General features: G+C 50.0%; 1 protein-coding gene across 1 annotated transcript in view; it reads right to left on the bottom strand.

The window, feature by feature from the left end:
- Nucleotides 1-13838, bottom strand: part of LOC130852241 (cholesterol 24-hydroxylase) — a 33805-nt gene that overhangs the window by 8075 nt on the left and 11892 nt on the right. Inside the window, exons 4-10 of the mRNA XM_057733099.1 lie at nucleotides 11748-11821; nucleotides 11188-11274; nucleotides 5204-5342; nucleotides 4421-4531; nucleotides 2708-2858; nucleotides 2450-2512; nucleotides 300-372 (exon numbers count right to left, since the gene is read on the bottom strand). Coding sequence (XP_057589082.1) covers nucleotides 300-372; nucleotides 2450-2512; nucleotides 2708-2858; nucleotides 4421-4531; nucleotides 5204-5342; nucleotides 11188-11274; nucleotides 11748-11821 — 698 coding nt within the window. The remainder of the gene's footprint in view (nucleotides 1-299; nucleotides 373-2449; nucleotides 2513-2707; nucleotides 2859-4420; nucleotides 4532-5203; nucleotides 5343-11187; nucleotides 11275-11747; nucleotides 11822-13838) is intronic.

Genomic DNA, 13838 nt, shown 5'->3' with positions numbered 1-13838 from the left:
GAGGGGGAGAGAGAAGGGGAGCGGATAGGGGAGGAGGAGAGGAAGGAGGGAGGTGGGAGAGGAGAGGGGGAGGGGGGAGGGGGAGGAGGAGGAGGGGGTATTCTCCAGGAGAAAAGCAGGAAGAGGAGGTTCTAAAAGTAGGAACAACATGTGCAAAGGCCCTGGGGTGAAGGGAAGCAGAACACATTGGAGGGGCTCAGCCATGGGAAATGGGAGCAGGTGGCCCTCCAGGAATAAGTTATCTGATATAACTCTCTTCACCAACGTCAAGGGCAGCCCCCCGTCCAACCTCTCCGTACCTCGCCAAGATCTCGGGCTGGCGCGACAGCTCCATCACCGTGAAGGCCAGGTGATTGGCAGAGGTCTCGTGACCTGCGGGAGAGGAGGAGAGCGGCAGCTCCATGTGGCCTACAGGGCTGCCACTGACCCGGCCCATCCGGCCTCTGAGACCCCAAGCCCCTGCTGGCAGTTCAGGGCCTCACTTCTGCCCCCTTGGCTGAGCTGGATGTACAGATACAAAGGAGACACCTGTCTACCTCTGCATCCCTGGTGCCACCCAATGTAGTAAAAGAAACAGCCTTCACCCCCACGCATCCAGGTCTCACACCCTAAAAGCCCCTTGCTCCAACCATCCTCGTGCCTTCCCTGGCCTGGAGGGATGTTCGTCCCCAGTTTGCAGAAAAGCAAGCTGAGGCTGAGAGGAATGTGTCCCTCTTGGGTCACACAGCGGGAGGAACAGAGCTGGACTCCAGCCAAGCAAGCCTTTTGAGCCAAGGCCTGTGATCTGCCTAAGCTGTGGGCACCAGCCCCTGAGGGCTGGAGAGGGCACATCTCCTGACACAGGGACTGATTTCCCTGGGGAGAGGGCGGATTCTGGGTTGTGGCAGGATCTGGTCAAGTTGATAGCATCAACCACACTCCCACCCCAGGTGGCCTGGGAGGGAACCGAGTTACCCAAATTTCCTCTAAAAGGGTAGGGGGCTTACCACCTACCAGGTGACAACCACTGCTGGCCAGGGGGCTCCAGGGGCTGCTTGAACGCAAGTGAAGGACCTACACCTTCTAGCAAGTAGGTGCTGGGAAGGAGACCCGGCTGCTCCCAGGGCCCAAAGCTGGGTGAGTCACGGCCTGGGGACCCCACAGGGGAGGGTCGAAGGAGGGGGATCAGAAGCGGCTGGAAGCCTCAGCCTGGCCCTGGCTCTGTGTTGCCAGCGGTGACTCAGTTTCCTCAAAGGACAACGGGAGGAGAGACACAGCTGTCCTCTCCCCCAGCCCCCTGCAGTGTGGGCACAGGGCTGGGGGTGGGGGCTGTGAGGATATGTGGGGAGTTATTAAAGCCCCATTGGAAGGCTAGATGGATGTCCCCACTTTACAGATGAGGAAACTGAGGCCCAGGCTACAGAGCAGCCCTACGGAAGAACCACATCCAGGACCCGGGCTCCTGGCTCACAGAATGAAGACCAGCCTGCCTTCATTCACCAAGGACTTTATCATGTGCGGAGGACAGTGCCCTGAAGTCCTGCACCAGTACTACTGCTCCGGGTCTCCCGGGCCATCTGTGAACGTGACCCCCCACCTGGACGGCCCTCCTCAACCCCGTCCATGTCCCTTCCTCCTTCATGACCCTCTTGTAGGGGAAGCAGTCTTCCTCCTCTGAAAATCCACTGCCCAGCAAGGCAATTCTGTCTGTCTGTCCACCTCCACCATCAGACTATGCAGGATGCCTCATCTTGTTCATCTCTGTCTTCTCTGTGCCTGGTCTTCCTTCCTTTCATCTGATCTTTATGGGCACCTACTGCCCTGGGCCCTGGGAATACATGGGGGAGCAAAACAACAGAACCCGTGGCTCACCCAGCATACCATCTGCTGGGGGAGACAGACCTTAACAAATTACACAGATAAATACACAACACTGTGAGATGTGTGGACAGAGAGGAGCTCTCGGGACCATGGAGAGCTTCTAACTGGACCCGATAAGTCTGGGCAATTGCTAAGGGCTTCCCCGAGGAAGAAACACCTAAGATGGGATCCCCGAAGGGTGAGGAGGAGTTTTCCAAGAGAAGGACCATGCTCGAGAAGTATTTGATGAGCAGATGAACAAGCGCTTAGCACGTCTTCTGGTGCTAGTCTACCGAAGGCCTCCCCGTACAGTGAGGGAAGCAGAGCCTTGAATTCATATGGCCAAGCTTTCCTGAGCCCCAAAAGTCAGCTTCACAAATCCTCACGATTGCCAGCTCCAGAACCAGGTGGGAGGCCACCAAGAGAGCTGCGTGGGCCTCCCCGAGCAAAGAGAATGGCTGTCTGCTCCCCTCACCCAAGCCCCCCAAGTTCCACAGCAGAACTCTGCTCAGACTGTCTAAGAAAATCTCTGAGTCAGGGTTTAAGCAGTCCCTGGTCCCCATCATTCCAGCAAAGCTCTGAACCCTTGGTGGCCCCTGAAGTTACAAACCAGCAATGAGGAATGTGACGAAGTTGTCCAGCAAAATCTCGTCGTCCTGGGCGCCCTCTTCAGCTGAAATACAAGGCGAGTCTCAGGGCCCCGGGCAGCAGACGCCTGAGACACTCAGAATCCTGGTGCCCTCTCCCCACCGCTCCCCTGGAGCCAGACAGAGCCAGCCGGAGTCAACAGTGACAGATCACCCAGATGGGGGCAGGGGGGGCAGCCCCACACCCGGTCCTCCCAAGGCCCTCGAGGGAGCCCTGGCACCTTTGAGAATCTGTGTGAGGATGTCGGCAGGCACGTCCTCCCCCCTCTGCAGGGCCTCCCGGCGGCGCTGGACCCAGTCCTTGCCAACCTGGCGCAGGAAGCGCACGCTCTCCCGGACCTCGCGAAGCTGCTTCCACTTCCCTGGCATAAACTGAATGAGAGTTCCAGCTCAGCGTGGGGGACTGGACACACACTTTCCCTCTCCCCTCGCCCCCCCAACTTCAGAAATCCACAGTGGTACCGGCAAGCTGGGAGGGTGGAAGAATGTGAGAACATTCTAGAAAAGATCAAGAAGCCAGGAGATTTTATCAAGATGGTGGGCTATGAGGAATTCCCTGGTGGTCCAGTGGTTAGGACTCGGCGCTTTCACTGCCGTGGCCCTGGGTTTGATCCCTGATCGGGGAACTAAGATCCTACAAGTGGCTAAGCCCAAGCACTGGCTTCCCCCTCCTGCCCCAAATCCCTAAAAATGATGGGAAAGATGCCTGAAAATATCATGGAGCACTGGAAAATAAGAAAGGATTCCTGAAGGAGGCAGTTAGTATCACATCGAAGGAGGAAACCTCAGCCAGAGAGAAGTGGAGTGAAATCAACTGCTGAAAAGATGGGGTGGCATCAGGGGACTCTAAGCTCAGAGTCTGAAGTCCCAGGGAACAGAAGGGGGCCCTGAGCCTCTGTCTGGGAATCAATTCAAGTACTGTAACCGAGAAGGATTCTATGGGGTCTTCCCAGAACAGACCCCACCCCCCCCATGTCCTCCACTTGCCTCTTGTCTTTAGAAAAACCTTAGCCTCCCAGGCCTTCTCCAAGTTCCAAAGAGTAAATTTAATCAGAGAAGTGAGAACATGCAGAAAGAAAGGAAAACAGTCCAGCAAGACAAAATAATAGCCACTAAACAAAGTCAAGGATCTTTAGATCCTCCTCAAGGGCTATAGATAATATTCTGAGCCATGGCCTTTGAGCTGTTTCTGTAGATACCGAAACCCCCACCAGGTGGAGGAAGTTAACTGTATGCTGCCCACAAGCACATAGACCCCAGACCAGTTGGAACCAGAAGGTTGATGACGCTGACTCCCAATTACCTCACCACCAACCCATCAGAAGAATGTCCACAAGCTTATCGCATACCCACAACCCCCCTCCCTCATTCTATCTTTAAAATCCTTTTCCTGAAAGCCTTCAGGGAATTCGGGCCTTTTAAGCACTAGTTGCCTGAATGCCTTGCTTGGTGCCTGCAATAAATGCTGCACTTTCCCTCAGTGCAACCCAGTATCAGTAGATTGGCTTTACAGTGCGTGGGCAGGGGGGACCCAACTTTGGTTCAGTAACAGCACCACCTTTCCCGCTTTTTCTTCCTTCATGCCTGGAACATGGAGGTGAGAGCTGGACCTGCAGCAGCCATCTTATAACAGTGAGGTGGTGTGCTAGAGACAGTGGAATAGAAAGACAAAAAATCCAGGAACATCTGATGTTGTGGGGTCATCCTAGACATCCTGAATTGCCTGCTTCAGGATCATTTCGCACACAAGAAAGATTTACTCCTAATTTACTTAAACCGCTTTGATTTTCAGCCTCTACTTTAGGGGAGTATGCAAATCCTAACTGATTTGGGAGTCACTTCAGACATATCAGAACTCAAAACCCATTCTGAAAAAAATCACTGGAGGAGGTGCTCCAGCAAATGAGGACAAGACAAGCTATGATGGCAAGTACCTTCGCCAGAGTGTTTCGGGAAGCGCTGATTCCCTCCAGGATCAGTTTCACTTTCCGGGACAGAGGCTTCTGGGCACCTAGCAGCATGCTGGTCTCCATCCCAAAAGCTGCCTGGGGGAGAGAGAAGGGCAAGGTCATACGTGGGGGATGGAAGGATTGAAGACTCAGGGCAGAGTCTGGGCTAAGGGTTGCGTGCATTGTGTCATCGACTCCTTACAACAACCCACAATAATCTCAACCCCGTGGGCTGTGGTAGGAGTAAGTGGCACATAGTAGCCACTCAACAAGTTCCCTCCTTGGCAAGGTGCATTTCCCCTGAACAGCAGACCTCCTTGAGTGCCTGTTGCACACCCCGCTTCCCGGTGAATTGCTGGATGATGATGACTCTTCACGCACTGTGCCTGTACTCCACCCTTTACCTGGGTTGGGCCACTGTTGAGACGGCTGGGGTGAAAATCTAAGCCATACCCCATGGTGTGGTGATAGCAGGGAGATAGGCTTGGGCTGGGCGTCAGGCAGACCTGAGATCCAGTCCTGGTCTTGCCACTGACCAGCCAAAGGCCAATCCCCTCATCTCTTGGTGTCCATTTCTAGAGAATGAGTTAGTAGCTCCAATCTCACATTAGGTTGTTTTGAATGTTCAAGGAGATAAAAACGGATGACGCTCCCAGCTCAGAGAAGGGGCGGCTGATATGTGGAGGAGGGCGCAGGGGGAAGCGGAGGGAAGAAGAGCCTTCTGCCCATCTGGACCACCCTGTGCCCGCCCCACCATGCTCCCATCACCTTGGCCAGGATGTCCATGGTGGTGCACGTCAGCATGTCCTGCATGGACACGGGGGTCTGCCCATCCGCCTTGGCTTCCAGAATCTCCACCAGCTGCTCTGCTTTCTCATTGAATGTTTCCATCAAGCTAACCAAGGAGCTGGGGAAACAGCACAGGTATCAGTGGTCCCTGGGACAGCCCAGACCTGCGGACATCCTGTGCCCCCCTCTCTGGAGGGAGGCCACTGTGCAGAGCGGAGGTGGGGGGCCCTCCCCGCCTTTCTGGGCTCCCCTTGAGACCCAGCTCACAGGTTGAGGTGGCAGTAATCAAACTAAGCCTTGGGGTTCACCATCCCCCTCCACTCAGGATGGCCGCTGTCCCTTTACTCTTTTTTTTTTTTTTGGCACACGGGCTTAGTTGCTCCGCGGCATGTGGGATCTTCCTGGAGCTGGGATCGAACCCATGACCTCTGCATTGGCAGGCGGATTCTTAACCACTGCACCACCTAGGAAGCACCCCTTTACTCTTGTTTTAATGGTTCTGTGGGTCCTCTGTCCAACACTGGGCCCTTCAAGTCTGACCCCAAGGAGATGTTTCAATGTAGAAACTCCAGAGGACAGTGGGGAGGAAGGGAAGAAAGGCCTCTGGGGCCTCCTAGAGTCCATGAAGTTTCTCCTCCGACCTATCTGCTCACACGGCCCACTCTCCTTACCTGCCCTGCCCAGGGCCACCATCTGCAGCCTTTTGTAATCCCATTTCACTCTGCCCTGGAGCAATCTCAGTGCCCAATCCTACATGGAAATGAGTCCTCAGACCCAGAGCTCTGACCCCTCAGCGCCCCTGCCCCAGGACAGCTACCTGGCTTGTCTGCCTGGCATACAGCTTAGAAAGGGGTATGAAAGAATGTGCTCCAAATGCACAAAAATGGTATCCCTGAGGAAATGGGAAGGGGAGAGATTGCCCCTTTGTGCATTATACATTTCTGAATTTTTACAAAGAGAAAGTGCTGCTTTTGAAATTAAAATTATTTTTAATAGTAGCAATCTGGGCAAAGGGTATAAGGGTGTTTTTCCCTCCTATTCTTATTCTTTTTTTTAAAATACATTTATTTATTTATTTAATTTATTTATTGGCTGTGTTGGGTCTTCATTGCTGCACACATGCTTTCTCTAGTTGCTGAGAGCAGGGGCCTACTCTTCATTGTGGTGCGCAGGCTCCTCAGTGCGGTGGCTTCTCTTGTGGTGGAGCACGGGCTCTAGGCACGTAGGCTTCAATAGTTGTGGCACACGGACTCAATAGTTGTGGCTCACGGGCTCTAGAGCACAGGCTCAATAGTTGTGGCACACGGGCTTACTTGCTCCGTGACATCCTCCTATTCTTATTCTTGAAACTTATCTATAAATTTGAAATTATTTTCAAATAAGAGGTTTTAAAAAACAGTAAAAAGAGAAAATTGCAGAAAAGAAAAAAAAAGAGTAACTTTTTTAATTAGGAAAGAATATCAGCTCTTCATTGCCTATCAGCCAGCCCTGCTCTGGTTCCCAGCTCTAGCACAGGCCCTGGCATCTGTGTGGTCGCAGCTACTTCCACCCCATGCTGGCTGCATGTCTTATTCTCTGTGGCCCAGACATCTACTGAAAGCACCACTCTGATCTGGTCCCTTGCCCACCTAAAATGCTTTGAAGCACCCTGTTGCTCTCAGGAGAGAGGGGAAAATGCTTACCAGGGCCCAGGAGGCTGTCTGCCCTTTTTCACTCCCCACCTGCAGCATTACCTTCCTGTTACAATCGCCTTTCATCTCCTTCAAAGCACAGTGCAAAGTTCTCAGGGCCTTTGCACATGCTGTCCCCTCTGCCTGAGCTCTCTCCCCTCCCACCCTCCATCCCTATGCCCCATTAGCAACTTAATATCTGTCCTCTCTCCAGATGGACACCCAAATGCCACATCCTCTTAAGCCTAAGGAGGCCCAATATATGCCCCAATAGTACCCTTGACTTTTTTTTCATAACACTTACATGGTTTGCAAGTACAAATTTATTTGCAAGATTCTTTGTAGTTGTCTATTTTTTTTTTAAATCACATTCGAATTGACTATTTGGATCCCACGCACTGGTTACCACACCAGTACTGAATCCCTTGCAGCTACTGCAGATACAAAATAACGGACTGGAATGTTAGCAGTACAGTAAAATCCCAACCCTTCGTCTTTTATGGAATGATTGGGACCAAGGTCTTTCAGTAAAATTAATATCTAGAAAAACAGAAACTGGCAGTTTATTCTCACAGTTTCACTTTGAGTATGTAATGGTATTCTCTGTGGGTAATGGCTGGAGATGAAACTCACCTGTGGTTCCTATTTTTTTCCTTGGTAGTGAATTCAGATTCACCAACAGTGAATAAACACAGGAATCTCCCAAAGCTTCTTTCACACAATTGAGAATTTTGCATTTGCAATAAAAATAGTCATCTCTTCAATGGCTACCTTACTGTAAAACTAAAAAATAAAAATGTGCGATGACATTTGCACATCAATGTGAATGTACTTAATACCACTGAACTGTACACCTAAAAATGGGCAAGATTGTACATTTTATGTTATGTGTATCTTACCACAATTTTAAAATTGTTAAATAAAAATGTCTGTTAAAGCACTTCATAAAATGTAAAGTGCAGTGCAAACGTGAGGTTCAGTGTGCTGGAGAGGGTCCACCAGGACCTATTGCTGGTATTTATGTCATAAGCACTATGGACGGTCATCTGGTTAGAATCTATGTCCTCTGATAACCTCAAAGCTTCCTGAGGAAAGGACAACATCACCTTGGCTGGCCTTCATAACCCTGGCACTTGGCATAATTATTCATTAAATAAATGCCCCCTTCTAGTCTATTCCTTTTATCATTCCTGGCAACTTTCCAGTAAGACCAAGACCATTTCCATACATTCATTCACTCTATGGACATTCCTGGAGGGCCTGTGAATTGCCTGGTGCCGTGCTGGGTGCAGGGGTCCAGGGACAGGGTGCGTCTTCTGCCTTCAGGGACCCAAGGTCTAGTGAGGGAGGCAGACTGAATGAGAATCATTGCAGTGGATATGATAGGAGCCATCGTGGAGACATGAACTCAGTCTTGGAAGGTCAGGAAACACTTCCCCAAAGCAGTGACATCTTAGCTGGGTATCAACAGAGGCAGAGGAATTCCCTGAGGTAGCACAGAAGGCAGAGGGAATGACAGGAACACAGGCAGAGATGCCAGAAAGAGCCCAGCGTTTCCAGGAAAGTGGAGGAGAGAGGGTCCAAAGGCTGGAGGTGTCTAGTGGGCAGACTGGGGTGGGCGGGGGGTTGGGGGGTGGGATGAGGTCTGACCTTCATCTTTCAGATCACAGGGAGCCATTGACGACTTCATGACAAGGGAGAGATGTGGTCAGATCTGAGTTTCAGCAAGATCTCTCCAGGGTGGTGAGGTGATGCATTGGAGGAGGGAGATGGGAGGCAGGGAGGCCAGGGAGGAGGCTATGATGAATGTCTAGCTGAAAATATTTATATGGTCATCCACAGATTACATATGAAACAGTAACTTCACAGTGGAGAGGCCTGGAGGACACTCCCTTAACTAAGGGAGCAGTTAACATCTCCAGCAATGGGACAGATCGACACGTGCTTCCTGATACGATGCCCTGAAGAGGACACAAGATTATTCCTGGGCCATTCTTGCCAAAAAGGCACAATCTGAGTATAACTGAGCAGCAATAGACAAATGAGTGTAAACTGCACAGAAATAGACAAATGAATGTAATTGAGTGTAATTGAACAGAAACAGACAAATGAAATTAAAGAACACTCTACAAAATTGGTCTGTAATCTTAAGGTCAAAAAACTCAAGAAAAAACTAAGAACTGTTCTAGAACGAAGGCGGCTAAAGAGATATGGTAACTAAGTGTGACACATGGACCTGGATTGGATCTTAGACAAAGAAAAAAAGAGCTGTCATTATGCAAGTGACAAACTTTGAATATGGATTGTGGATTAGATAACAGTATTGGATTACTGTTAAATGTCCTTATTTTGATAACTAAACTGCAGTCATGTAAGAGAATATCCATGTTCTTATGAAATACACACAGAAGCATTTAAGGGAAGAGGTTACAATGTCTCCAACTTACTCTCAAATGGCTTAAAAACATGCACTTTACAAATATATATATAATATATACACACACACAGAGAAAGTGATAAACATATTATATATACACATAGAGAAGAAATGACAAAACAAATGGTGATTTAAACAATAAACAATAAGTGGATCTGGGTAAAAAAATATACAGAAGTCCTCTAGACTATTCTGACAATTTTTCTGTAAATTTGAAATTATATCAAAATAAAAGACCATCTTCCTCAAAATGTTAAACATAGAGTTACCAAATGACCCAGCAATCCCATTACTATACACGCACGAGAAACGTATCTACACAAAAATGTTCAGAGCAGCATTATCCACAATAGCCAAAAAGTAGAGACAACTTAAAAGTCCATCAGCTGATGAATGGATAAATAAAGTGTGGCATGGGGCTTCCTAGGTGGCGCAGTGGTTAAAAATCCGCCTGCAAATACAGGGAACACGGGTTCGATCCCTGCTCTAGGAAAATCCCACATGCCACAGAGCAACTAAGCCCGTGAGCCACAACTATTGAGCCTGCGCTTTAAAGCCCGTGAACCACAACTATTGAGCCCATGTGCTGCAACTGCTGAAGCCCACGTGCCTAGAGCCCATGCTCCGCAGCAAGAGAAGCCACAGCAACGAGGAACCCACGCACCACAATGAAGAGTAGCCCCCACTCACTGCAACTAAAAGAAAGCCTGTGCACAGCAAAATAAATAAATAAATAAATAAAAATAAAATGTGGTATGTTCATACAACAGAATCTTATTTGGTAATTAAAAAGGAATGAAGGACTTCCCTGGTGGTGCAATGGTTAAGAATCTGCCTGCAAATCCAGGGGACATAGGTTTAAGCCCTGGTCCAGGAAGATCCCACGTGCCGCGGAGCAACTAAGCCCATGCGCCACAACTACTGAGCCTGAGCTCTAGAGCCCTCGAGCTACAACTACTGAGCCCATGCACCACAGCTACTGAAGATCATGTGCCTAGAGCCTGTGCTCCACAACAAGAGAAGCCACCGCAGTGAGAAACCCAAGTACAATGAAGAGTAGCCCCCGAACACCGAAACTAGAGAAAGCCTGCTCAGCAATGAAGACCCAATGCAACCAATAAAGTAATTAATTAATTTTAAAAAAGGAATGAAGCTGATACACGCTGTAATGTGGATGAAGCTTGAAAACATTATGCTAGGTGAAAGAACCCAGGCATAAAAGAAACGTATGATTCTATTTATAAGAAATGTATAGAATGTGCAAATCCATAAGGACAGAAAGTAAATGAGTGGTCGTCAGGAGCTGCAGGCATTGACAGGAAATAAGGAGTGACCGATTTGGGGGGCAATGAAAATATTCTAAAGTCAACCGCGGTGATCGGTGTACACGTTTGTGAATATCCTGAAAACCATTGAATTGTACCTGTAAATGGGTGAATTGTACAGTATTTGAATTATAGCTTATTAAAGCAGTTATTTTAAAAATGAAATGTTACCCCAAAACGAAAACTATAATAAATGAAAAAGCCCAGACGAGCAGGGATAGGTCTGAGCCAGGGGAGCTGCTGGGGGACAGGGACCCATACACCTCCAGGCACTTGTCATTCCGCTCCTGATGTTCACAAACCACGTGTGGGCCTCTCAGGCTCCGCCCCCGTCCGCCCCCTCCCCGCCCCGCCTGCCCGTCTTGCTCTCTCTTTGACCAGTAACGCTGTGTCCTTCCTCTCTCCCTTCAGCCCGGGTGAGGCCCCTTCCAGTGAAGACTCGTCCTTTCCAAGCCCACGCAGGCTGGCAGCCCAGCACCGCCTCTGAGCAAGTCGCCACGGCCCCTGGGGCCCGTCTGCAGGCGCGCTCACCTCCGGCTGAAGGCCAGGTCCATGATCCGCCGCTGCTTGTGCCAGCGCCCATAGTCACACTCAGACACCAGGCCTCGGCCGAACAGCCTGCAGGAGAGACAAATGCGAGGTGTGAGACGTGGGGCGAAGGAAGGAGAACTGACTGCCTGGCGGGGTCGGGTCACCTTTCGGGATGATGAAGATGTTCTAGAACCAGACAGTGGTGATGGTTGCAACCACGAGCCGAACGTACCGAATGCCACTGAATGGTAACTCCAATGCGGTTAAAGTGGTGAATTTTATGTGATGTAAATTTTACCATGATAAATAAATAAGTAAATAAATAATAAATGGGGTAATGGTGTACACCCCCTCATTCCCACCTGCTGTCTGGAGGGGAAAGGAGGAGAGGGACGGTGCTGATGAGAAGAGCGGTGGCCATCACGGATGGCGCCTGTAGTGTGCCCGGCAGCCAGGGCATTGAGACTTAATGCTACATCTCACACTCTGGACCCCGAGCGCCCTCCCCTCGAAGCCGGAGGCTCTCCTGGACTCCCCCCAGGCCCCTCCTTGCATCTTACCTCTCGCCAAACACAGTCTGGATTGCGTGGTACATCTTGGAGTCCTTGTTGTACTTGGTTGACATCAGGAACTTCTAAACATCCCCAAAAAAACAACATGAGCTTGTGCCCCCCTGAGAGGCTGCAGAGGACTCATCAGTTTTCTTGACTCTTGTGAAACACGCTTCCCAATAATCATCCTGAGCTGAGTGCCAGCTGTGGCGTGAACGCCTCATGCGTGATCTCACCTACTTCCTCCAGAAGTCCTTTCTTTCAGGGATGAGGAAAGTGGGGCACACTTGCCAATGCCCACACTCAGAAGCCAGCACCATGCCACCTTCCAAAGTGGCGAGAACAAGGACAGGCAAGGGCTGCTCTGAAACCAGAGTGAGGAAGGGGAGTAGGCTGGTGGGTGGGCTTCTGGGACACAGGAGAGACACTCAGCACAGGTTCAGTGTTGTTAGTGCCATCCCAGCTGTGGAAGGCAAGGAAGGCTTCCTGAGGGAAGTGTCCACTTCCTCACCAAGAGCAGGATGGTAGCAACAGTAATATTAGCTACAGCTTTTGAGGCAGCATCGCCCAGGGGTTGACAGTTCGGGCTGTGGACTCCGCTGGCTTAAATTTGAATCTGGGCTCAAACATTTCACTCCACCGCTTGCCAAATCTGTGACCCTGGGTGAATGACTCACCACCTCTGCCCCTGTTTCCTTATTTTACAAGATGGGAATTGGGAGAGTACCTACCTGGTAGGGTTGCTGTGAGGAGTAAATTAGTGCTACATGAAAAGTGCAGAGAATGGCACCTGGCACGCAGCAGGTGCTCCACAAATGCCAGCTGCACACCAGCGTCCTGTAGCTCATTTAATGCCCAATCAACCCTAAGACGTGGGTGGTATTTTTATATTCATCTTATATCTAGATGAAAAAAGGAGGTTTCAAACTGGCCCAAGGTCATACACATGGTAAATGGTGGACATAGGATTTGAATCCAGGTAATTTGCTGTGGGGGAGAGGGGAGAGAAGGCTGTGATCCAGGTAGGAAAAGCCCAGGTCACATGGTGCATTCAGGCAGAGGAGTGGAGCTGTTGGTGGGGAGGGGCAGCAGCAGGGGGGCTGATGAGGCTGCAGGACCAGCTCCCAGAAGCCTGCCCTGTGGGGCACTTGGCTTTATTCTGTGGGCATGGCAAAGCAGTTAAGATGTAAGATGACATCTCTGCTATCTATTAGCCCAGGGGCTGCTGGTGTCGGTGGGCTTAGCTCCTGGGGGTCTAATACTAAATTTTCAGTTCAAAGGAAACCCAGAAATGGTTGACTTTGGGTCAAGAGCCACATCCTGGGGCCCCCAACCCCCACCCAAACACTGTCATTGGTAAACCAAGTTCTGTCACTCCTCTACTCCTGCTGGTTTCCTCTTTTGCAAAAAGACCTTGGCAGTAAAGGCCCAGCTCCCAGGCCCCATTCAAATACCTCTGAGTAGTCCAAGGTCTGTGCCAGCCCTTCCCAACCTGAACTGAGGAGCCCCCCTGAGGCAGAACAGCCTCAACACAGTCTCTGACCAGGGTACCCACAGCCTGCTGTCCCTGGAATCCTTTGTTTGGCCCAGTGAGCTGGGCTCTGGGACACGAGAGATGCACAGAGAACACCTAGCACCTTGCTGTCTTCTTGTGTTGCCCATTCTGACAGCACACTTCTGACCATGGAGAAGTAACTGTGAGGGACTTTCCCTCCTGCCATAAACAGCCATAAAAATAAGCAAAAAGTATGAAATGTCTGCTTTCGGACACTGGGCAATGGGTAGAGAAGGACTGTGAAACATGACAGAAGGAAAGAAAAAAGAAAAAAAAAGATGAGAGCCCTATAATATAGGAACACTTCAGTTTTCTGCCCAGAGACAATTTTAGGACAAAGGCACTTAAAGAATAAACTCAAATATAGCCCAGCAGGCTTTCAAAATTGATGAGACAGAGATCAGAGTCTAGACAGGCCAGAAAAGGCTAGAATTTGTAGGACAGAGGACCCAAGAGGAAGGAGCTTTGTAGAGAAGGAGGTCCTGTGCAGAAACCTGCACAGGGATCCCCTGCATCTTTGTATAAATAACAATCTGAGCATGTGT

The sequence above is a fragment of the Hippopotamus amphibius genome, chromosome 4, assembly GCF_030028045.1.
Source record: "Hippopotamus amphibius kiboko isolate mHipAmp2 chromosome 4, mHipAmp2.hap2, whole genome shotgun sequence".
NCBI classification, from domain to species: domain Eukaryota; kingdom Metazoa; phylum Chordata; class Mammalia; order Artiodactyla; family Hippopotamidae; genus Hippopotamus; species Hippopotamus amphibius.
This window is presented reverse-complemented; position numbering and strand designations above follow the sequence as displayed.